Source organism: Lepus europaeus, chromosome 10, assembly GCF_033115175.1.
Source record: "Lepus europaeus isolate LE1 chromosome 10, mLepTim1.pri, whole genome shotgun sequence".
NCBI lineage: Eukaryota > Metazoa > Chordata > Mammalia > Lagomorpha > Leporidae > Lepus > Lepus europaeus.
Window position 1 is genome coordinate 28753283 of NC_084836.1, and position 24640 is coordinate 28777922.

Sequence of the window (24640 nt, forward strand, 5' to 3'; positions counted from 1 at the left end):
TTTCTCTTTCTTTCTTTCTTTTTTTTTTTTTTTGATGATTTATTTTATGTATTTGAAAGGTAGTGTGACAGGGAGAGGGAGAGATGAAGAGAAAAAGAGATCTTCCATTCACTGGTTCATTTCCCAAATGGCCACGGTAGTTGGTGTTGGGCCAGGCTGAAGTCAGGAGCCAGAAGGTCCTTCTTGGTCTCCCATGTGGGAAATTGTCTGTTGCTTTCCCAGGTGCATTAGGAGGGAGTTGGTTCAGAAAAGGGCCAACCTTCACTCCAATCAGTTCTGAAAAGGGTGCTGGCCTTGCAGGTGGAAGTTTAATCTGCTATGCTGCAATGCTGGTCCTGCCACTGAAATTTTCAATGACATGTGTCAGTAATTTCCCTTTTTTATTTATGCCAGTTTGAATTGGATCATTTTACTTAGAAGAAATTAGGTTCTCATTAATATGCTGATTTTATAATAGTAATAAAACTTATGGAGCACCACTCTAGTGGTTGACGCTGTGTATATCCTTTATATGCATTCTTTTATTTAGTTCTCACAAAAATTCTTTTTTAAAGAAAGGAGTTGGGCTCATAAAGGTTAAGTCACTTATATAAGATCGCTCAACAAGTACTAAGTGGTAGAACCAGATTCAAATCCAGATATGTTTGATTCTAAAACTCCATGCTTAGCCAGCACGCTATCAACTAAGCAGCAATGGTTGATGAAACTGAGCTGGACAGCTGGTGGATGGAACATCTTGAGCCATCAGCTTTAACTGTGATTTACAAAGGGATGCACTGAGGATAACATATGAGTATTTACAAAGCACAGCCAGTTTTAGGCTTAAACTCATTTCATCTTCAGTTTTCTCATCAGGGACTCCTTTTATCATTTCCCTTTGCTTTTGCAGGCTCAGACAGTGTTTAACAGATGAATTCCAATGGACTTCTGTGTTTTCACTTACAGTCTAACAGTCTGGAGGAAACTCTAATTTACCTGATATACATCCTACAGTAGCTTTGGCTACAAATGAGCAGACTTGGAGATAAAACACAAGTCCTTTAAGAATCCGGGAGAATAGAGAAGGCTAACTGGGTGACATGTTGTTATCAAGCAGAGTGATCTTCCTTTTCTTTAATAAAAGGAATATAAAGAGGTTTGTCAGTTCTGCCCTGCTCCCCTCTGAGGGAGGGCTTTCTTACACTTTGTAGAACGCAAGAGTTCTGTCTCAAAGATGGAAGAAAACAAGGTAAACGCTTGCCTGGGAAATACAGTTTTGACTATAGTTCTGAGGTTCATGCTGTGCTCATAACATCCTGTTCTTCTTAACTGACTGATGTGGTAGATAGCAGTCCCTTCCCAGGCGGTTAACAGCTGAGCTACTTTTTTTTTTTTTTCTTTTTGAGAGACAAAGAGAAAGACAAAGCTCTCACCTGTTGTATTACTTGCCCAATTCCAGTAGTGGCCGGAGTTGAAACAAATGGAAACTGGGAACCGGGAACTCAAACTAGGTCTCCCATGTGGGTGACAAGGACCCAATGACTTGAGCCATCACCACTGCCTCCCAGGTTACACATTAGCAGGAAGCAGGAATCGGGAGAGGAGCTGGACTCATACCCAGGCACTCTGACATGGAATGCAGGCAGCCTAGCAGCTATGCCAAATGCCTGCCTCTGAGATCAGTTTTTATAAAGATGCTTCCTTGTGAGACCAAGGAAAAGGGCCACTGCTGCCTCCTTCTTTGTCACTCTTACAGGTAAGAATGTGTACTCCCAGTTGCTTTGAGAATGTACTTTCCATCTTCTCTAAAGTTAGATCTTTAGTTCCTAAGGGATATTTGTCACACTTAGATTTTCCTAGGAAGCTAGAGAGCATTAGTGAGTAGAAAAGAAAATCCCGCATTTGTGTAGCGTAGAAGCAAGCTGCTCTATTGAATCCTGTAGCTATAGGGTCAAGAAAGGAAAAGCAGCTTCTGAGCAAAGGTGTATTAAAAGCATGACACTAAAAAAGAACAGTCTAAGGGAAGACGTTTGTCTTCGTGAAGACTGGAACTCCTGACTTCTGACCCACATCTTCCGTGGGGGTTGGGGAGTAGAAAATGGCTTTTTATACTATATGTTTATTAATTCCAAATGAACTTGTGTCTCAGAATAACATCTATTGCAACAACATGAATGTAGTCAGGAATGAAATCTCATTTCTGAGGTCAGGGAGCTGACCTTAAATTAGTTCACTGGCTTTGGAGATCCTGAGGGCGTAAATAGACTATGAATGATGTCTGCTGGTCACCTACAAAGGATTGTGTTCCCATTCTGTCTTCTCCACCAGCCAAGTCACTGCTTTCCCTTCCAGGAGAAGGGTAACAACAGCTGTGTGTGCTTGTTGGATGGATTTTGTTAGAAAGCATTACGTGCATCCTGTGACTGTGTTTCTCATCAGGTAGTTCCAAGACTTGCCTTTTCATTGCATCAGGATAATGCTTTAAAATGGATAGAGAGGTCATTTATCAAATCTAGACCTACTGAAAAGAAATACATTAGAACAAAGTGTGGTCAGCTATAAATTTATGTAGGTGATTCTTTTTTTTTTTTAAGATTTATTTATTTATTTGAAAGAGTTACAGAGAGAGAAGGAGAGGCAGAGAGAAAGAGGTCTTCCATCTGCTGGTTCACTCCCCAATTGGCCACAATGGCTGCAGCTGCGCCAATCTGAAGCCAGGAGCCAGGAGCTTCCTTTGGGTCTTCCCATGCTGGTGCAGGGGCCCAAGGACTTGAGCCATCTTCTACTGTTTTCCTAGGCCATAGCAGAGAGCTGGATTGGAAGTGGATCAGCCGGGTCTTGAACCGGCGCCCATATGGGATGCCGGCACAGCAGGTGGCAGCTTTGCCCACTGCACCACAACGCTGGCCCCCATGTAGGTGAGTCTTACAATCAACCATGAAACCACCACTCTGGTTTTCCCTCATTGGGATAGATAAATTAGGTAGATCAGTAACTCCAGCCACTTATTCATTAGGATGTATAGACCTGTTCCCAAGGTAGAGTAGTCTTCACTTAGGGGTAGGAGGTAGGAGGTGAAAGGTGATAATTATAGGGATATGGGAGAAACAAAACTGGGCTGATGTGCACAGCACTGAGTCATCGTATAGGAAGGCCCCTATGTAGGATGAAGAATATTCCTAGGATAATTGTCTGAATGAGTTTTGAAGATGGGATTGCCAGAAGACAGAGAATGGCAAAGCCCACATTTTCTCTTCCAAGTTAAAAATATTCTTGTTGTTGCCTGGCTGCAGTGCCTACCATTTTGATGTTATTCATTGTGGTCAGAGTCAGAGATACATGTGAAGGCCCCATTCCTTTCCAGCAGACACAAAACAGAGGAAATCTAAATGCAGACACTTCAATGTGACATGCATTATAGGCAGTGGTATAATTTCCCTTTTCCACCTAGGATAGCGTATCATGTGCCCTTTTAGTCAGTCACTCAATTAGCCATTATTTATTAAGCAAAACTAATACTTGACAAGCGTAGTATTAGGTGGTAGGCAATGAATAAACAAAACATGGTCTTTGCTCTTTACATGGTCATTGTTTCATGAGCAGGTAAAAAATTTGGGTGGGTTTTTCTACCCAGAGAAGGATCGCCAGAAAACAAATCGAAGGTGATGCTTGACAAGCTATTTAAGAAAAGGAGATCCCCCTGGGAAAGGACACAGTCTTCTTCTTAGACAAAGACAATAGCTCCACAAAGGTACAGAGTGGCCTGCTGGGTCTGGAGCAGTCAGTGTAATTTACTCTCACAGTATGAGAGGTAAAAGTGGTGGGATGCGATTTGGGCTTTTGGCAGCCTCCAAATTGTGCAGGGTCTTGAATGTCTCTCCTGTTCTAAGGTACAGAACTCGGTACAACCCAAACACCTGAACTCATAAACACAAAGCCCAAGAGAACAGACTCTGCTCAGTTAAAACCACAGATGAGTGCGGACAAACTCTCACTTTCATTGTGCTCATACCTTGGGATTGGGGTTGTAGGAGTCTATCTCTTAGATAAGTTAGGGATAACAAAACGACAACTCATAACTTTCAGTGAATTGCTATATTTTTTCCTCAGCAGCAGAATGTGTTTTTAACAAATGAAAACCACTTCTAGCTTTGGTTTTAAAATGCCTTAATTTGAGAGACCATTAGTCATCAAGGTGTTTCCATAGCAAATGTGTGTGGGATGTCCTAGCTTTGTTTGGCAGTGGTTCAAGGGAACTTATAGCATTAAATTGGGAAGAGGCCTGGCATGATGACTAGAAAATTCATGGCACTGTTCCCATAGCAAGAGGCCTCCACTTAAGGGCAAGATAAAGAAAAGGCAAAGAGCAAGAGGAGAAATGTTGGAATGAAAACAAGTAACAAAGGAAAGATAAAAATGGAAATCACAGTTCAGTGTGAATAATAGGAATGCAAATGGTGCCACTAAAATAGGAAGGAACATTACTTTTCAAAAAGGCAAAGCAAGAGAAAATTGTAGTAGCAAAAGCATTTTGCATGGTGAAATTGTACACTGTGTATGCCTCTCAGAAGCAAAGCCACCTACTCTAATTTTTCCCAGCACGATGCTGTGAATTTGGTGAGTCAGTTTATGAAGGTTTACTACAAAGTCCCAATCTGCATATTTTTTTAATAACACATTTGGATTAAATCTTCCTTCTCCCAGCAGCTGCCTTCTAATGGTCTCATTTTATAGCCAAAATATCTCACCTGGGCTAAGAAGTAACATGCTTTTAAAAAAGTCAGTAAGTTTATGAAATTATTTCTAGGGTTTATTATTAACTAAAAAAAAATCATGATGGAAAAACATGTATAGATATGCAATTATTTATTCAAGAAGATGGTGATCTGAAGACAAATTTGCTTATATTAAAAAAAAGCAGGAAAATTTATTTCTGAGGAAGTGAGGAAATGGTATGAAGATTAGAAGGTAGATGTCAGAGTATATTTTGTTTTTGTTTTTAATTCAAAAGCATACAAATGTTTAACATAATTATAAAGCACTCATCATGAAACAAAGCAATCTAAATTTACAGCAAAACAGCACAAGTGAACCCGTCTCAAATTAGTGGCATAATCGAGGAGAGAAATTCAAGTGACATGGTCTGTAGATATACCCTACAGAAAACAGGATGGGAATGTAAATTATGTAAAACATAATGGAGGTTCTTTAAAAAATTAGAAACAGCAAGAAAAATTGATGCAGTAATTCCACTGGGTAAATATCCAAAGGAAAGAAAAATCAGCCTGTTGAAAAGATGTCTGCACTGCCATGTTTATTGCAACACTGGTCACAGCAGCCAATAAGGAGTCAACCTAAATGTCCATTGTAGATGGATGGATGAGAAAATGTGGAATATATACACAATAGTATATTACAGCCATAAACAAGAACAAAATTCTGTCATTTGTGACAACATGGATGATCCTGGAGGACATTATATGAAGTGAAACAAGCAAGGCAAAGATGAATACTGCAAGTTCTTACTCATGTTGCTGCCTAGCAGTTCCAACATGCAGAAAAGCCAGCATGGAGCATCAGCCTTTGAGAAAAGAAAGGCTTTATTGTGAAGTCTACTGACAAGGAGACTGCAGGCAATACTCAAATCTGTCTCCTCCATCTTGAGTGTGGGGCACATTTTATGGGATTTAGCGGGGATGAGCTGGGGAGGCTCACTGAAGGCTTTAGCGTCAGATCTTCCTGGTCCACAGATCCCTTGCTTGTGAAAGGATTCTGGTGTTCAGAATCTGGTCATACTTGGGACTTCTTAGTTCCACTGGGAAGAAACATTGGTTCTGGGTGTTATTTAAGGTTAAAGGTATCCTCTGCCCATGCCCAGAGGATGTTGCATCTGTTGGCAAGAGGCCAAACACCTGCGTTAGGAACTTTGCCAACAATTAAACATGCCTCAGGGCTTTGCCAACCTACCCCCCCAATTTCTATGAGGCTTAATGTGGCGGGGGGGGGGGGGAGGGGAGTGGTGGCTCTCTAGGTGCAGAAACAGTTTGTTGTGAAATGGGTAGCTTTCAGGATCTGATGCCAAATTTCAGCCTGGGAATCCTCTAACTATCTGGAGTACACTCTAGAATTTCAGATCTAGCCCAGCAGCCCAGTATTATCGTATTCTGTGCACATTTACTTGGGTCCAGAGCATCCTGGGGGCTCAGCCCAAGTTGGTCCTCACTGGCTGGGAGAGCCCCACTCTACCTGTTATTTACAGAGCAGGACTAGTTTGAGCTAGTTCTGTAATTACTGTATGTAGAAACTGAAAAAAGTTGACTTCATACAAGTACTTATAAAGAATTAGAATTGTAGTTTCCAGAGGCTGGGAAGAATTGAGAAAGGTTAGTTAATGGGTACAGAATTATAGTTAGATGGGAGGAGGAAGTTCTAGTGTTCTATAGCACAGGAGGATTACTACAGTTAATAATTTACTGTATATTTTAAAGTTGCTATAGAAGATAATTTTCAGTGTTTCTAACAAAGAAATGATCAATATTTGAGGTAATGGATATACTAATTACTCTGGTTTTATCAACACATAATGTATATTGTATTGAAATCAATACATGTAATTATTATGTATTAATTACAAAAACTTTAAAAAAATCTTATTGGTTGTAGTACTGATACTATTTTGATTCTCTTTCATTTTTTCCCTTCTCTTTCTCTCATTTTTCCTTTCTTTTGAGGTTGTTGTGTGTATGATGGGATAAAAGATATAAATTGCTTTGATTTTTGGAACTAGGATTTTTGGCATGAAGAAAAGGAAATTCAAATCTAAAATCAAAAAGGTTAAGTAAAAGCTTTGTAATCTCTGGGGCCAGCGCTGTGGCGCAGCGGGTTAATCCCCTGGCCTGAAGCGCTGGCATCCCATATGGGTGCTGTTAAGACCCAGCTAATCCACTTCCGATCTAGCTCTCTGCTGTGGCCTGGGAGGGCAGTGGAAGATGGCCCAAGTCCTTGGGCCCCTGCACCCGCAGGAGACTTGGAGGAAGCTCCTGGCTCCTGGCTGCGGATTGGCGCAGCTCCAACTGTTGCGGCCAGTTGGGGAGTGAACTAGTGGATGGAGGACCTCTCTCTCTTTCTCTCTCTCTGCCTCTCCTCTCTCTGTGTAACTCTGCCTTTCAAATAAATAAATCTTAAAAAAAGGCTTTGTAATTTCAAATTCATATTGTAATTATCAATTGAAATTGTGATACATTTTAATAAAAGACAGAAATTCTCTAGAGATAATGACCAGGTAGGTAAAATGAGCATGTCTAGTGTTCACTTACTAGGTTCAAAACTAGTGCTCAGATTGTGGTCTCTCACTCCTTTTCCCCATTAAAAGGAACCAGGACTCCTTGGGAGAGAAGTTATCACAAATCCGGAATAGGAATTGTTTAGCGTGAATCTGGAATAATTTCTCATGCTATCAGTAACTTCAGGGCCAAAATATTCTGGACCCAACTGGGAAAAGTTTTCCCTAAACAAAGATGGGATAAGTTAAGTCTCAATAAAACAATAAATATAATGAATTAAAACATATTAATTATGTTTAAACCTATAGTGATGCTAAAACACTCACATAAAAGAGAGAGAGAGAGAGATCTTCCATCCATTGGTCCACTCCTCAAATAGCCACAACAGGTAGAGCTGGGCCAGGCTGAAACCAGGAGCCCAGAACTCCTTTCAGGTCTCCCACATGGGTTGCAGGGGTCCAAGTACTTGGATCATTTCCCACTGCTTTCCCAGGCACATTAGCAAGGAACTGGATTAGAAGAAGAGCAGCTGAGATTCAAACCTGTGCTCTTATTTGAGATGCTGGAATCACAGGTTGGGGCTTAACTTGCTGTGCCTCAATGCCAGCCCCTCCAAGTTTTTCATTGCTTATGTGATACTATTTAGGCCTAGAAAAAGAAATCACTGGGTAAATGTTCACAGCTGGCTAGCACTAGCCACCAGCCATGGGAGGTAGTCACTGGTAGGTTCAGTAGGTTTCTTAACAGCTCCTCTCCTCCTGTCCCTGCTTCAAGCCCCGTGATTCAAATTAAGATGCCCAATTTCAGGAGATCTAAGACATTCATACCTGTAGAATATGAATAAGACATATCAAAATTCTTCCTTAATTTTATTCCATTTTTCTTCTTTTTTGTTTAAAAAACAAAGCTACACAAGAGAAAGAGACAGAGAAAGAGGTCTCCCACCCACTGGTTCACTGAAGCCAGGAACCAAGAGCACCATCTAGGTCCTTCACATGGGTGCAGAGACCCAATTACTTGGGCAATCTTCTTCTGCTTTCCCAGGCACATTAGTAGGGAGCTGGTTCAGAAGTGGAGCAGCTAGAACATGAACCAGTGCCCATATAGGATTGCTGGAGTGACAGGATGTGGCTTAACCTGCTACATCATAACATGGCTCCTTTTGCTTTAACTTTAAAGAGATCACTGTTAAAATCATTTTTCTCAATGTCTTTTTCTTCATCAACTTGAGCTGAACTTGGGTGATTTGAGGCTATAAAAGACCATAGGTTGTTAAAGTAAATCATGTATAACCATAGTATGGAATTCACATAAACATCACCTTGAAGAAAGTGGTTCTTGCCAAAAACTAAGGGAATGGTATGATATTTATTTGGAGTCCTTGAAAGAGTTCTGGACTGTTCAATTTGGGCTTTTACATTTAAACATTAAACTGTTTTTTGTGTAAAATCAAATAATTCCACAAGCACATAGCAAAGTGTCTTGAGTAATCAATTATGCTTTGTCTAAAATCCTTGTTTGGGGTTGAATTAGCAAAGAACAGATTTTTTTTTTTTCTGCTGTCCATATCACACTAGCAGTGGAATACTGGGAAGCTGGATTACTATATAGTTGATACCTTTTGATATAAGCATTTTTTTTTTCTGAGAGAGAGAGAGAGAGAAAGAGAGAGAGGGAGGGAGAGAATGCTTTTAAAAGCAAACTACTTGGACTGGTGCTGTGGCCTAGCTGGTAAAGCCACAGCCTGCAGCATTGGTTCAAGTCCTGGCTGCTCTACTTCCAATCCAGCTCTCTGCTATGGCCTGGGAAAGCAGTAGAAGATGGTGCAAGACCTTGGGTCCCTATACCCGCATGGAAGACCCTGAGGAAGCTCCTAGCTCATGGCTTCGGATCAGCGCAGTTCTGGCTGTTGTGGCTATTTGGGGAGTGAACCAGCAGATGGGAGACCTCTCTCTCTCTCTCTCTCTCTCTCTCTCTCTCTCTCTCTCTGCATCTGCCTCTGCCTCTGCCTTTCTGTAACTCTGCCTTTCCAATAAATGAATAAATCTTAAAAAAAAAAAAAGATATGCTGCTGAGCAAGTCTCAACACATTAAAAAAAAAAGCAAACTACTACCTCTGGAGTAAATTAACACTTTTCAAGAAAAAAAAGTAAAGGCTGTTGTAACATGTTTTGGAGGAGGAGCCGGGAATCAGGACTCTTGAGTTCCACTTTCAGCTGGGTTTCATGTATAATGCTGAGCAAGTCGTGTCATTTGCCTTCTCTGGGGCTTGGTTTCCTCATCTTAAAATAAGGCAGAGTAAGACTTTATTTCAAAACCCCATCTCAACTTTGGAGTTTTATACTTCTCTGAAATAAAGTGGATATTATTACTTCACTGATGCTCACAAAATAAATGTTTTTTTTTTTTTTAATTTACTTAACAGAGTTATAGACAGTGAGAGAGAGAGAGAGAGAGAGAGACAGAGAGAAAGGTCTTCCTTCCGTTGGTTCACCCCCCAAATGGCTGCCACGGCCAGCGCGCTGCACTGATCCGAAGCCAGGAGCCAGGTGCTTCCTCCTGGTCTCCCATGTGGGTGCAGGGGCCCAAGGACCTCGGCCATCCTCCACTGCCCTCCCAGGCCACAGCAGAGAGCTGGACAGGAAGAGGAGCAACCGGGACTAGAACCTGGTACCCATATGGGATGCTGGCGCTGCAGGTGGAGGATTAACCAAGTGAGCCACGGCGCCGGCCCAAAATAAATGGTTAATATTTAGTAGCTATAAATATCAAATAATTGGTTATATAATTTCTTGTTGAATAGAAATGTGTTAGAAAGTAGTTTATCTAACAGGATACAACCTGCATTGAAAATTGATTTCTTTCTCATCAGCCTAACAAACTTTATCTTTGGAGAATCACAGCTTTTTTTTTTTTCCTTCTTTTGGTTCTTTTAGCCAAAATTTTAATGAGACCTTGTCACCCAAAGCAGTATATTATAAAGACTTTTAAAGATTTTTTTTTTTAAGCCAGGTCTCCTACCTCTGTCTTGCGCAGAGGTGGGCATAGGGTCCTGGGTGGGAGGGTCAGGATGACCATGGACATTCAGCCCTCCATCTTCGCCAACATGCTGGGCGTGTCACTCATCTTGCTTGATGTTCTCTATCACTACGTGGTCCTCAACAATTTTAAGAAGCAAGAATGAAAGTAGGGCTTTGTCTGTGCTCTGGGGTTCTAGGACATAGTCTGAGGCAAGATGTAGGGTGTGAGAGCCTTCACACTTCACTTCATCCCTTCTACCCATTACAACATGAAAAGCAACTACACCTGGATTTTGCCAAACAACTTTTATTCCCTCAAAGTTTTCCTTAACCCTATGGAACAAGAAGATGCCACTGAATAAGGCCCAGTATTAGGGACTGCTTTTTTCCCCCCTACTTCCTCCCCAGTACCCCTCTGATATAAAAATATAGTTATAAAAATTGTTTTTAAAAGAACTTCAAGGGGTGGGGAGAGTGCTCATCTGCTAGTTGACTCCTGAAATGCATACAACAACTGGGTTGAAGCTAGGAGACACATACAGAATCCAGGTCTCTATATGGATGGCAGGAACCTAATTACTTGAAGCACCACCCCTGACCCCCAGAGTCTACATTAGCAGGAAGCTCTGGTTGGGAGCCAGATACTCTCATGTGGAACCTGTACATCCTAACCACTAGGCTAAACTCTCACTCCCAAGATTATTTTGTCCAAGAGGGATATTATATTCTAATCTGTATATTTCTGTAATTATTTGATTACCTGAATTCACACCATACTGTAACTTTCATGAGGCAGGGTTTGTTTTTATTGAGTTTACAATTTAAACTTTAAGTTCATCATTTTGAATACTACCAGGTTAATAGTCAATGAAAGAAGAAATTTGTTTGACTAATCATATGAGCTGTTTTGGCATTATATGCCATACATCCTCTTGGAATCAACCACGAGTATTTCCATACAGAAAATACGTGGCTCAATCTTTCTGAGTTCTCTGGATGTCATTGCTAATGCTTCGCATTAGCTTAGCTAATGGTGTTCCTTTTGGAGGAAAGGAGATACAGTATTGGTCTGGCTTCACAAATTTCCCACAGTCAAAAAAGTATTTAGAATTCCCCTATTTTTGCATTTATTATCTGTTGAGAAAGACTGTACACCAGATTTATGCACCTAATTTGTGGTGCCTCCTCTATCCCCTTCGTGCAAACTTTTAGGACTCTCCATATTGATTTTTTAACCTTCATTTGCTACAGTACTTGGAAAAACATTCTCACTCCATTCTCCACAAGGACAGGGTGACTCTCGTCCACCAGCCAGAGCAAGGTCAGAATTGGGACAAAACTAATAGATGATGGATGTGCTGACGCTAATGTGCTGGAGGTGCAAGAATCATATCTGTAACAGTTGAAGCTTGGCTGCTCTATGCAAAGCAATAATGACACTTGTGTGAAGAATATTTTTGTGTTTGAATATATGTGGGTCTGAAGAATTTTGCAAGGATTGGGTTTGCATAGGGTTGAAGAAAAAATAACCTCAGTGGTCTTTCCTTTCTTTAGTTCTTGTATTGCTCCCTCTCACCCTCCCTTTCTTCTTTTTTTCAATGCATTTCACAGACAGTAGTGCTGCTGTCCTGAAATAACTTGGGTTTTAGAGTCAGGCAGTTATTTAGAATCTTGACTTTACCATTTTCTGTCAAATTACTTTAGCCTTTCTGAGGTTCTGTGTCCTCATGTGTTAACAGGCAGATAACACTTGCATCACAGAACTGTAGTGAGGCACAATGCAATAACTTCAGCTACTGTTGTCTAAACACTGAAGATGTGCAGTCTAATTTACTCTTCATGATTTTTCAAGTAAACTGATAGAAATATCACATGTTCTCTGTAACACGGCTTTTTTACTCACCCACATTGGAGACCTCATGGAGTTCCAGGCTCCTGGCTTGTCCTGGCCAAGCCCTGGCTGTTGTGGACATTTGGGGAGTGAACCAGCAGATGGAAGCGCTTGCTTGCTCTCTCTCTCTCTCTCTCTCCCTCTCTCTATCTCCTTCTCCCTCTGTCTCTACCTTTCAAATAAATAAAAGTAAATCTTTAAAGAAAATTAGAAGGACTACGATGCGTGAGGGAAATCAAAAGCAGCTTGTTCTGCAAATGAAGAGGCAAATGGTGAGGGTTATGCAGGGTTGCCAAGTCACAAGAAGGCTTGGGGTGAGTCCAGAAGAGGTCGTCTGATCTCATGCCACCTTTTACCTGCAAGTGACTTCTCAGTCCCTCTCCTCCTCTGCTTGGCTTTGGAACAATAGCCCTGCTGTATTGTTGAACCTCTGGATTCCTGACGTGAGTAGTCAGGCATCTGGTTATGTCACTAACCCTTGATTCTTGTGTAATCTCTTGAGCTGTGATCTTTTCTTGAAAAAGAAAGGCTTATCTTACTAGTAAAAAGCAGGACATGCTTGGGCAGTTGGCCATCTCTAGATATTGTCCCTACCCTAACCTGAAGGGTTTTTGGTGATGGAATGGGAAGGCTCTTATCAAATGTTTCTTCTGGCCAGCACTTTGCATTCTGGGAGCCCTTTCAGCAGGTCCACGAATCAGAGATCAGGCTCATCAAACGTCAGCTCTCATATCACTTGGCCTGTCTGAATCCAATTGCCTCTGGTAAACCCAAGCAAGCCATACTCTATGCCATGATAGCCTAATTACCATGTCACTGTTCTTGGAAGTGGGGAGAGACATGATACACAGATCAATAAGCTAACTGGGAGATGGATTCATTTATTGACTCACAGGGAGTTTTTCTTTGAGCTTGTGCTATAGAAAGGATGGCCCATGCTGCTGGGTCTGCAAGGGTGCTGGGAAGTCTAAGGCATGCCTGAGGCTCAGAGCTGGTCTGCAGCAAGTCCTTTTATGCTTCCCTCTCTTTTATTTGAGGGAGTTCAATGCTAATTACTCTGAGTTAGGTGACCATATACCTTACATGTTCTGAAGAGTGAAAGGGGCTGCTACTAATTAGTGCAGTGGGATGAGAGGCATAAACTGAGAATGTTTTAGGCAAACCCAGAGATAGGGTCACCCTGATCCTGAGCTCTCTGCTGGTCTCATGATGGACTACTGCCTACTTGGTGGTGTCTCTGCTTAAGGGGAGAACTTGAGGCCAGGTTATTTCTGGTTCTTTTTCTGGCATTTTTATTTCATGCTCTCAAAAGCAATTTTTGTAACATTCTCCAGTTTATGAGATCCTCGTGTGTCAGAGAGGTCAACATTAGCCATTTTAACACAAGACAATCAATTTCTATTCAAAGCCAAGGAATGGAGTGGTAAAATTGAAATTCTGGAGGGAAATATATTTCTGAAAGAGGATACTTCAGCCATATTTTCTGGTTCCTTATAATCTTTTATTAATTAGAATGTAAAGGAGGCTAAGACATGTTCTTTAAAGCATCAACCCATCAATTGTCTGTTATACATTATTAGCTTGATGATACAAGACTACTTGGATAGGGATAATTATTTTTGCTATTATTGTTTGTCTAGACAGGTGACAAGGAAGAAAATAGCTCACATTCAATGAATAGATAAGAAACTGAAGAGGTACTTTCTTGATTTATGAGCTGCTTTCTTCTATACACGTTTCTTGGTAAAATAATAAGTAAAATGTCATTTTGCTGTGAGGCCAACACCATCTTCATGGCAGTATTTTTCTCTACCTCAGCTTAAGTGGGTTGTAGAAACGTGACTCTCATTTTGCATTCTTCCTCCCGTTATAATCATATTAACAACTACCATTTTCCACACTTGGTTTGTGGCAAAGGTTCTCAATTCAGGATGATTTTGCCCATCACTGGACAACTGGCAATGTCCAGACACAATTTTGCTCTCCATAATTGGGAGTGGGGTGTTATTGGCATCTAGTGGGTAGAGCCCAGGATATGCTAAATGTCCTACAAGACACAGGATAGCCCCCAAAGAAATTAATGATCAGGCTCCAAATGTCAGTGTGCTAATGTTTAGAAACTGATCTTCCGTGTCATAATTATTAATTTATTCATTTAACCATTATTTATTGAAGACCTGTTATGTTCTGGACACTTGCTGAGTTTATATCAGTGAAAAAAATAGGGAGAAATTCTTACTCTTGCTTGGTTGCATTCTAATTGGAGAGACAGATACTACATAAGCAACTAAAATATTGAGAATGTTAAAAAGTTGTAAGTATTAGAGAGAAAAATAAAGCTGGGCAGGAGATAGGACATGTCTGTAGGAAATGGTGAAATCGGAACTCCTCTGTCACCCATTAAGAGGCTGTATTTATTGTAGTCTATAGATGAGGAAACTGGATATTAGAGAGGTGAAGCCCTATTTAAGAGCGACACTGCTACTAAGAGATAAGGCTGGGATTTGACTTTGGAGTGTCTGATTCCTTAGGGTCTAAGTGTTTATTTCCATTGCACCGTTTTGTACATTATCACCAGAAACCAGGATTGTCCTTGCTTCCTTTTAATGAAATTCTCCTTTCTTAACTCACTGATAACCACCTCCCACCCCACCCAAAGCATTCATTTCGAGCATCTATGTTTCTGTTGGTTGGGACATTCCCAGACTATATCCTTTTCCTAGGCTCATTACCATTGTTAAATAAGCCCAGAGCTTTCCTCTGTGTAAAAAGTCATTGAGAAAAGTGCTTGCCTTAATTCCACATGGCCCCTCCTTCAGCCTTATCCTTTTACTTTTCTGTTTCATCATTAAACTTTTTAAAGAGATGTTCTGTGTGTGCTTTCTCTACCCCTTTAGCTCCCCAATTTACTTGTAATAGGACTTCTAGACCCTTATTCCATACAAACTGCCAAAGTTCACTGGTGACCCCATAAACTTGTATAGACTTTGTCTGTTCTTTGTCACTTGGTCTCATAGCATTGTCTTGTCCTGAGTCTGATATGCGTCACTTAACACCTGTCTTTTAGCTCTCTCAGATCCCCTTCTTCCCCTTGGACTTTTCCTTCCAGGCAGCCCTCATAGGTTCTTCTTCTCTTTCACCTGTTTTTAATCTATCTCTTTCAGAAGCCTATGTTCAGCTTTCTTTCTAATTTTTTCTTCTTTCCCAACATGACTGTACTGGTTTATTGTTTAGAGTAATCCCAAAAGTTTATGACATACTTGGTTTGCAAAGCTACCCATGTGGTTGTGATTTAGATGTGAGAGGAGCATGCTGTGCAGGAGTGAGAACCAGCCCTGTTGAGCCATCTACCCATTTTCCCAAGATTCCACTTGCCCAGTTCTACTAAGTGAGTATTACAGTGTGGACTCCTACTCAAAGCCCCTCGCTGATGATAAGTGCTCACCAACTGCTTGCTCTCTTTTGTTCCAACGTTAGCACCTTCCTTTACTCTTGCAACATCCATCTCTCCCAAAGTCAATCTGATCTTGCTCCAGCTTCTGCTCCCCTCACCTTTCACATCACGGTGTGTACACTCAAGTGTTCATCCTACAGCCAGTCTTGTGTCTGCCTGGAATGTCTTCCTTCTTCCTGCTCCATGGTATTGACCTGGAAAGTTTTGCTCATTCTGCAAGGCTCACCTTAAGAATTACTTTGGTTTCCCTTACCAGATTTCTAGGCAGAGTTCCAGCTCTTACAAGTCCCACTGCCATACACATGTAATTAGGTTGTGCATTCCTTTAATGCACGGAGAGAGAGCCTCCAAAGCCAAGTTTCTTTCTTTAAGCCACTGCTATCCCCAGTAAATTATTCACTGTTTTCTAATTTGCAAGCTTCTTCACAGCGCATTTTAAAATTTCTAACATTAGTTTGCTTTGTGACTCTGTATATTTTACTTAACCTCTCTGAACTCAAATTCTGTCCATTAATATTCTAACTCAGGGAAATATGTCAAATTATTTGACTTCTCTGGGAGAAAGGAAGTCATAAACCGAATATGAAATAAATCACCCTTCATTAAAGGAGTCTATATATAGTAATTTTTGTTTTACAAGATTTAACTCTTAACTCAACAAAATGTAACTATTTTTAAAGAAAAATGGCCCCTCCTATGTACCTTTTAAACTTGAAGCCACTTATAAGTAAGCTTTGACATTTTTTCTTTGTCCAATATTATCATCTATCTTTTTCTCCAATTTCTCCTTAAATTTTTCACCAACTTGAGATTTGCTTTTTCTATTTAATTCAGCTCTTTTCTTCCCCTACTGTGAAAGAAAGTTTCATGTCAGAGGAGTGCAGATAAGTTTTAAATTATATGTCCTTGGTCTTGATTTGAAGCTTTCTTATATCATCAGAAGCACTTATTGTCACAACCTGAAGAAAGGAAGCAAAGCCACAAAAAGGGAGGAACTAGAGGAGAACAGACACAGGGATGATTGCCAGCGTGTCTTCATTCACTTTATTATCAAAAGTTTTACAATCAAAACTGAATTTAAAAATATCCTTTAGGTGAGAGTTTTAATTTGTGCCAAAAATAATCAGAAAATAACACAAGAGGAAGAGTTTCAATTAAAATATCTTTTATTCACAACTCTTTTGTGTCCTCATGACTGTTCTAAAGAAGATCTCCAGGCATGGAAAACTTGCTTTTGGTCCTGGGGGGTGGGATGAGTATGGAGAGAGATACAGAAAAAAGAGAGCTAGACTCTGTTGGTTACATTTCCTGTACTTTGTGTTGTTGTAATTTATTTCATTTATTTTTTATGGCTCAAATCATGTCTTTAATTTTAAGTTATACATAAAATCATATATTTGTGGGTGTGTCATGTGATGTTTGCATATATTTACACATTGTGTAATGTTCAAATCAGGGTAAAAATATCTACACAAACATTTACTATTTATTTATGGTAAAAATCCAAAATTTATTTTTTAAATATTTGCTTTTTTATTTGATAGAGTTACACAGAGAGAGAAGGAGAGACAGAGAGAGAAGGAGAGGCAGAGAGAGGTCTTCCATCCGTCGGTTCACTCCCCAGATAACTACAATGACTGGAGCTGTGCCGATCTGAAGCCAGGAGCCAGGAGCTTCTTCTGGGTCTTCCCACAGAGTGCAGGGGCTCAAGGAGTAGGCCCATCATTTACTGCTTTCCCAGGCCATAGCAGAACTGGATTGGAAGTAGAGCAGCCAGGACTCAAATCAGCGCCCATATGGGATGCTGGCACTGCAAGCGGTGGCTTTACTGGCTATGCCACAGCGCTAGTCCCCACAAGTTAGTTACTTTAGCTTTCAAATATATACATAGAACATTATCTTTTTTTTTTTTTTTGATAGGCAGAATGGACAGTGAGAGAGAGAGAGAGAGAGACAGAGAGAAAGGTCTTCCTTTACCGTTGGTTCACCCTCCAATGGCCGGCACGCTGTGGCCGGTGCACTGTGCTGATCCGAAGCCAGGAGCCAGGTGCTTATCCTGGTCTCCCATGCGGGTGCAGGGTCCAAGGACCTGGGCCATCCTCCACTGCACTCCCGGGCCATAGCAGAGAGCTGGACTGGAAGAAGGGCAACCGGGACAGAATCCGGCACCCCGACCGGGACTAGAACCTGGTGTGCTGGCGCCACAGGCAGAGGATTAGCCTATTGAGCCGCGGAGCAGGCCCATAGAACATTATCATTATCAGTAGTCACCCCTACTTTGTAATAGAAAATCAGAATTTCCTTGTCCTAGATGGCTGTAACTTATTACCCATTAATCAAACTTGCCTCATCCCTTTTACCTCCCTCCCCTCCCCAGCTACTGGAACTGTCACCTTACTTTCACCTTCTGTGAGATCAGCTTTTTTAGATTCCACACATGGGTGAAATCATGCAGTACTTGCCTTTCTGTGCCTGGCTTATTTCACTTAACATAATGATGTCCAGTTCCATAGGTGACATTGCAAATGATGGGATTTCATCCTCTTTTTACGGCCAAATAGCGTATCCGTTCATCAGTTGATGGACAGTTAGGTTGTTTCCATTTCTTTCTATTCTGAATAGTGCTACAATTAACATGGAGGTGGGGCAGATGTCTCTTCAACAGACTAATTTCATTTCCAATGGATATAAAACCATTAATAGGATTGCTGAGTCTAATTTATTTCATTTCTTCACCAATTATATGAAGTATAGTTACCTATTTCTTTTTTCTACAGTCGACTTTTTTAAAAAAATATTTATTATTTTATTTGAAAGTCAGAGTTACACACAGAGGGCTGGCGCCGTGGCTTAACAGGCTAATCTTCCGCCTTGTGGCGCCAGCACACCGGGTTCTAGTCCTGGTCAGGGCGCCGGATTCTATCCTGGTTGCCCCTCTTCCAGGCCAGCTCTCTGCTATGGCCCGGGAAGGCAGTGGAGGATGGCCCAAGTCCTTGGGCCCTGCACCCCATGGGAGACCAGGAGAAGCACCTGGCTCCTGGCTTCGGATCAGCGCGATGTGCCGGCCGCAACGGCCATTGGAGGGTGAACCAGCGGCAAAAAGGAAGACCTTTCTGTCTCTCTCTCTCACTATCCACTCTGCCTGTCAAAACAACAACAACAACAACAAAAACAAAACAACAACAACAAAAAACCTTTCTCTCTGTCTCTCCCTCTCTTTGCCTGTAACTCTGCCTCTCAAGTAAATAAATAAAATATTAAAAAAAAAAAAAAGAGAGAGAGAGTTACACACAGAGAGGAGAGGCAGAAAGAGAGAGAGGTCTTCTATCTGATGGTTCACTCCCCAGTTGGCCACAACGGCCGGAGCTGCATCTATCTGAAGCCAGGAGCCAGGAGCTTCTTCCAGTTCTCCCACATGGGTGCAGGGGCTCAAGGAGTAGGGCCATCTTCTACTGCTTTCCCAGGCCATAGCAGAGGTGGATCAGAAGTAGAGCAGCTGAGACTTGAACCGGCGCCCATGTGGGATGCCAGCACTGCAGGCAGCAGCTTTACTCGCTATACCACAGTGCCAGCCCCTACCTATTTCTTCTGTTAAACAAGTTCAAATTTGCTATGATCAGTGGTAAGTAAAGTCAAAATTAAAACGTAGGGTTTCTGGCTAATACCCCATACTGTACTGATGTCTTTTTATGAAGAAAATTAACATGGTGGCCTAAAGCAGCTTCTAATTCAGAAAGGAAACACAAATGTCTACATAAAAAAAAAAACAGAGTCAGTGGGTCATAGGTTTACACTATTTTAAGCACTATAGAAATAACCCCATCTGCCTGATTGTGATCATTCAGCCTGCTGCTAAGAGAGCACTCACATTGAATTAATTTTCCCTTGACAGAAACACAGAAACAGGAAGACACTATATTGCTAACATTTTTTCAGAAGATATAAAAATCACCCAAGATTTTTAAATAATTTTATTTATTTGAGAAGCAAAGCTGGGGTGGGGTGCATTCCCATCTGCTGGGTCACTTCCTAATTGCCTGCAAGGGCCAAGGCTGGACCACAGCCAAAGCTGGAAGTCAGGAACTCAATCCAGATCTTCCAAGTGGGTGTCAGGTGTACCTGTTGCATCGGAGGACACATATTATCAAAGCCAGGGCTTGAACCTAGTCACTCTGATATGGGCTGCGAGCATCCCAAGTGGCATCTTAACCACCAGGCCAAACACCCAACTCAGTGTCACACATTTTTGAAGTTAGTCAAACCCCTTCACTTGCTATGCAAGTTTGGCAAGATACTTACATTTAATGCCTAGCAGGGTCAGTTTCTGCTTATAAAACTGAGATGATGATATCTACTTTATAGTATTGCCTTAGCAATTAAGGAAGGGCCTGAATGATATTCAGTTCCTAGAAATGGTGGTTGTGATGAGTTGTGACAGCCACAGTTGTGGGAATATTTTTTTGACATCTTTTGATGCATTTTGGAGACCTGTGCTAGGAGGCCTGACGATGATGGGATCTTTGCACTCACTGGTGCTGGTCAGCCTGAGAAGAGCACCAAACTGCCAAGAATATTGGTATGGGAAGGAGACATGCCAGAGAGTTGCCAGAAAGACGAAACCAAGAGTTTCACTAAACATAAAGCTGCTGCTCTGTATTCATGGGTAGTATAGCTGTGGAGTCATCTGACCACGGATTGAAAATATTTTGGAAAAAATTATGCTTGTATGGAAACGTGTATATTTTGTCTTGTTATTATTCCCTAAACAGTGTAGTGTAATGACTATTTCGCATATCATTTACATTGTATTAGATATTATATGTAATTTAGATACTATTTAAAGTATACAGGAGGATTTACATAGATTAAATACAAATATACAATGAACTTCCTGGTCCTGGAGCCCATACCCTTCAGGTACAATGGGACAAGTTTGTAAAATCAAGCCAGGGCAATGACAGCTATCTATGGAAAAGAGGGATGAGGCTTGAACATTTTTTTGAACAGTTCAATCTCCCTTAAGAGTTCTCAGGCCAATGATTCCATTTTTTTCTCTTACTCGGGTACTCTTCTGAAGCCCTGGCCTTACCAACACAAATCACAAAGTGCTGGCACATGTTTCCTTTCCCTTATTTCATTCTGTAATGTAATACATTTAAAAAAGAAGTTGCTGCACGTAAACCCGATTAACTCTGAAGAGACTCATAATCCATCCAAACCAAACCAAATGAAAGTAAAAGGCATAATCAGGCTCTCATTATGCAAGATGGTGCTCAGTTAATTTATTGCACTGCACTGAATAATAAGCTGTTAGACTCTACATTACTTTTTTCACGTTAGATCAAATAGCTTATTGCTGCTGGAGCTTATTTCATATCGCATAAAATTTGGATATATTATAATAGAGTAGATATTAGTCTATTATAAGAGACAGGCTTAAGTACTTCATTTATAGGATCTCTCCATTTGGAAAATGGTAAGGGAGAAAAAGAAATGCAAACAAGGTAATGGACAGAGGGGATTTATGTGCATTGCCCTGTGTGCCGGCTCTGTTGTGGGTGTCTTGCTGGTTGCCACGCACAGGCCTGAGTGCCTTGGAGAAATGCAACATTTCTAGTGGGAAGAATATCCAAAGAGAGTTAATGTTCTTTTCCAGGGAAGCGTTGACATTTTAATTACTTTCTGTTTTCTTTGGAGCCACAATTGAGAATTGGAAGTAACGTAGAAAAATAAGAATTGGCTTTATTAGAAATGAGACGAATTGACATGCAGGCATGAGCTGGACAGAGTCCAGGTTCAGCTCTCAACAAACTGAAGTCTCCTGTAGGACACAGAGCACCAAAAACCCAGCCACTGAAAGAGGCAACTGAAGGACTCCAGCTGGATGGGGTTTTTGTTGCCCAGAGCAGACTGAGCCTCTGTGCAATCTAACCTTCTCTGTCTGCGTTGCCCCTGGGCTTCACATTTTAATTTTTTTCCTTTAAACTTTGATCTTTTGTAAACTGGGGTTTGTGAGCCTAAGTAGGATAAGAATACAAAGCAAAAGAAATGATCAAGGGAGTTGGGATGAGCTGGGGAAACTGGTACATTTGGAGTTATCTATTTCTTTAAGGAAAATTGTCTGGGAGATTATACTGGCATTGGGAGAGATGATACATTCCCACCTTCTCTCCCTGTACCTTCAGTTGCCTGGAATTGTGTATGTATTTAAACCACGGTGCCTAGTTGTATGATCCAGGATTCAAAAATCTAAAAACAGCAACTCGAAATCAGATTGAAATTAAAATACAACAACAAACATCTCTAACCGCCATCTTTGTAGTGGCCTCAAAGGTGGCATCTGAGAACATAAGCGGTCGTGTCCTTTGCCTGCCCTCCCCAGTCTTGCTAGACCTCAGGAACAGTGTGAAAGCACCACTACATTCAGACTAGGCAATTCAGTAGTCAGTGGATCAAACAGAGTCCTGAAAAAAATGCTGTGATATCTACTGTGTGTGCCAGGTACTTTAAACCCACCATTAAATTTTCAGAAAAATCGATGAGAAGGCATCTCTTTCTGTCACATCTCTTTCTGTTACATCTGCTTTACAAATGAAGAAGTTGAGGCTTAGGCAAGTTGGGTCAATTTCCAAATTATATAAACTTTTAAAAATATTTAAATATACAAAGAAGATAAATAGTAGCATGAATCACAGTTCTTATTTTACCTCACTCAATCTTGTTCATCTACATCAACCTCACCCCATTTTTAGAACAAAACCCAAACATCATTTATATATCTTTAAATATGTGTTTCTAAGAGATAAGAACTCTTTAAAATGAAATAACCGCAGATTTGAATCATGCTTAAAAACATTACCAATACTTGCTAATATGAAGAAATAGTCAGTATGCCCATATCCTCAATTGTCTTCAGATCTATCAATCATCTGTTTACCTACTTACCTATGCACCTGCATATCCCTGTAACATGTGAACCCAGATCCAGACATGTCCCCAAAATTGTGATTTCTTGATGCCAACTCTAGAATTTCTTTTAATCTATAGCATCCATATCGATCTCTATTTTTTGTAATTTTTGATTAGAAAAAATAGATTGTTTTCCCTGAAAACCTTCTAACAATCTGATTGTTCTTCATTCCAGTACTGGGGGCTTTCTCAAACATATTCAGCATTTTTTACTTAATGCTTCCTGTAAAGTCACAGAGCATATGATTGCATCAGATTCTTGTTGCAGAGCTTTTGCAAGACCACTTTGTAACTAATGCTATTTAAGTAGCAACATTTCCAGAAGTGGAAATGTGTGTGTGTAAAATTATCACATTTTATACAGTTTTGCCTGGATCTAACAGTTTGTTAGTTATTAATTTCACGAATTTTCTAAACACAGAGACTATTTTTAGAGCAGTTTTAGGCTCACAGCAAAATTGAATGACCAGTATCCCGAATTCTCATGTATCTCATAACCCTACAAAAGCACACTTCTCCCATTATCAACGTCTCTCCCAGAGTGGTGCATGTTACAATGGATAAACCAACACTGACACGGAGGTATCACCCAAAGTCCATCCTTGCAGTAGGGTTCATTCTTGTTGTTCTACTGTCTGTGGACTTTGATCAATGTAAATGACACACATCAACCCTTAATTTCTATTTCACTTATTAGTTGGATACTAGTATAAGGAGAACTACCTCCTTATTACTATTTGGTTATCTACCAGTTTACAGAATAGTCGGCTGTCTCTTCCACAGTGAACATAAATTATTATTTGTGTTAATATCACTAAGAATATTTATAAACATATTTAATGTGTTTCAAGGCTCTATTATATATATAGTATATAATATGTGTTTATCTTTGTGTGTTTATATATATATATATACACACATATGCTTCTTCAAAAAGTTTGTGGAAAATGTAATTAAAATATAAATTTCATTTGGTGTAAACAATTCTGAGATCCGCACATGTTTCTTCATAATACACATTTCCATGAACTTTTTGAAGATGTTTCATATATGCAATTTAAAAATATTTAAATAATGTAAAATGGGGGCCAGCATTGTGGCATAGCAGGTAAAGCTGCTGCTTACAATGCCAGCATCCCATATGGGCGCTGGTTCCCAGCTGCTCTACTTTCAATCCAGCTCCCTGTTAATGCTCCTGAGGAAGCAGTGGAAGATGGCCCAAGTGCTTGAGACCCTGCCTCTATGTGGGAGACCTGGCTTTGGTCTGGCCCAACAATGGTTGTTGCTGCCATTTGGAGAGTTAACCAGCAGATAGAAAATTAAGATCTCTCTCTCTCTCTCTCTCTCTCTCTCTCTCTCTCTGTAACTGTGCCTTTCAAATAAGTAAAAGAAATCTTTTTTTTTAAAAAGGGAAATTAGTTTTATTTATTTGAGAGACAGAGATGGGGGCAGAGGAACCCCCATTCTCTGGTTTACTCCTTAGATACATACAATGGTTGGGGATGGGCTGGGGCTTGATACAGGAGTTAGGAACCCAATCCTTGTCTTCCATGCAGGCAGCAGGAACCCAACTACTTGACTCATCACTACTGTCTCCTAGGATCTGCATTAGCAACAATCTGGAGTTAAGAGCCAGAGTCAGGAATCCAACACGGGCATTCTTATGTGCAGTGTGAGTGTCATAACCACTAGGTTAAATAGCCACTCCCAAAACTCCAATATTGTTTTTGCCCTGGAATGAACTTATCTTTTTAAAGATTTTATTTATTTATTTTAGAGGTAGGGTTACAGACAGTGATAGAGACAGACAGAAGGGTCTCCCATCTGCAGGTTCACCCCCAAATGGCCACAATGGTTGGAGCTGAGTCCATCCGAAGCCAGGAGCTAGAAACTTCCTCCAGGTCTCCCACATGGGTGCAGGGGCCCAAGTGCTTGGGCCATCTTCTACTGCTTTCCCAGGATATAGCAGAGAGCTGGATCAGAAGAGGAGAAGCTGGGAAGCGAACTGGCACCCATATGGAATGCGGGCGCCACAGGCAGAGGA

At 40.8% G+C, this 24640-nt stretch overlaps 1 protein-coding gene across 1 annotated transcript; it reads left to right on the forward strand.

Annotated features, from left to right (window-relative positions):
* Nucleotides 1–10332: 10332 nt before the first annotated feature.
* Nucleotides 10333–10446, forward strand: LOC133767596 (dolichyl-diphosphooligosaccharide--protein glycosyltransferase subunit 4-like). Its single transcript, XM_062202026.1, has one exon. The coding sequence runs from the start codon at nucleotides 10333–10335 to the stop codon at nucleotides 10444–10446; it is 114 nt and encodes a 37-aa protein (XP_062058010.1).
* Nucleotides 10447–24640: the final 14194 nt, after the last annotated feature.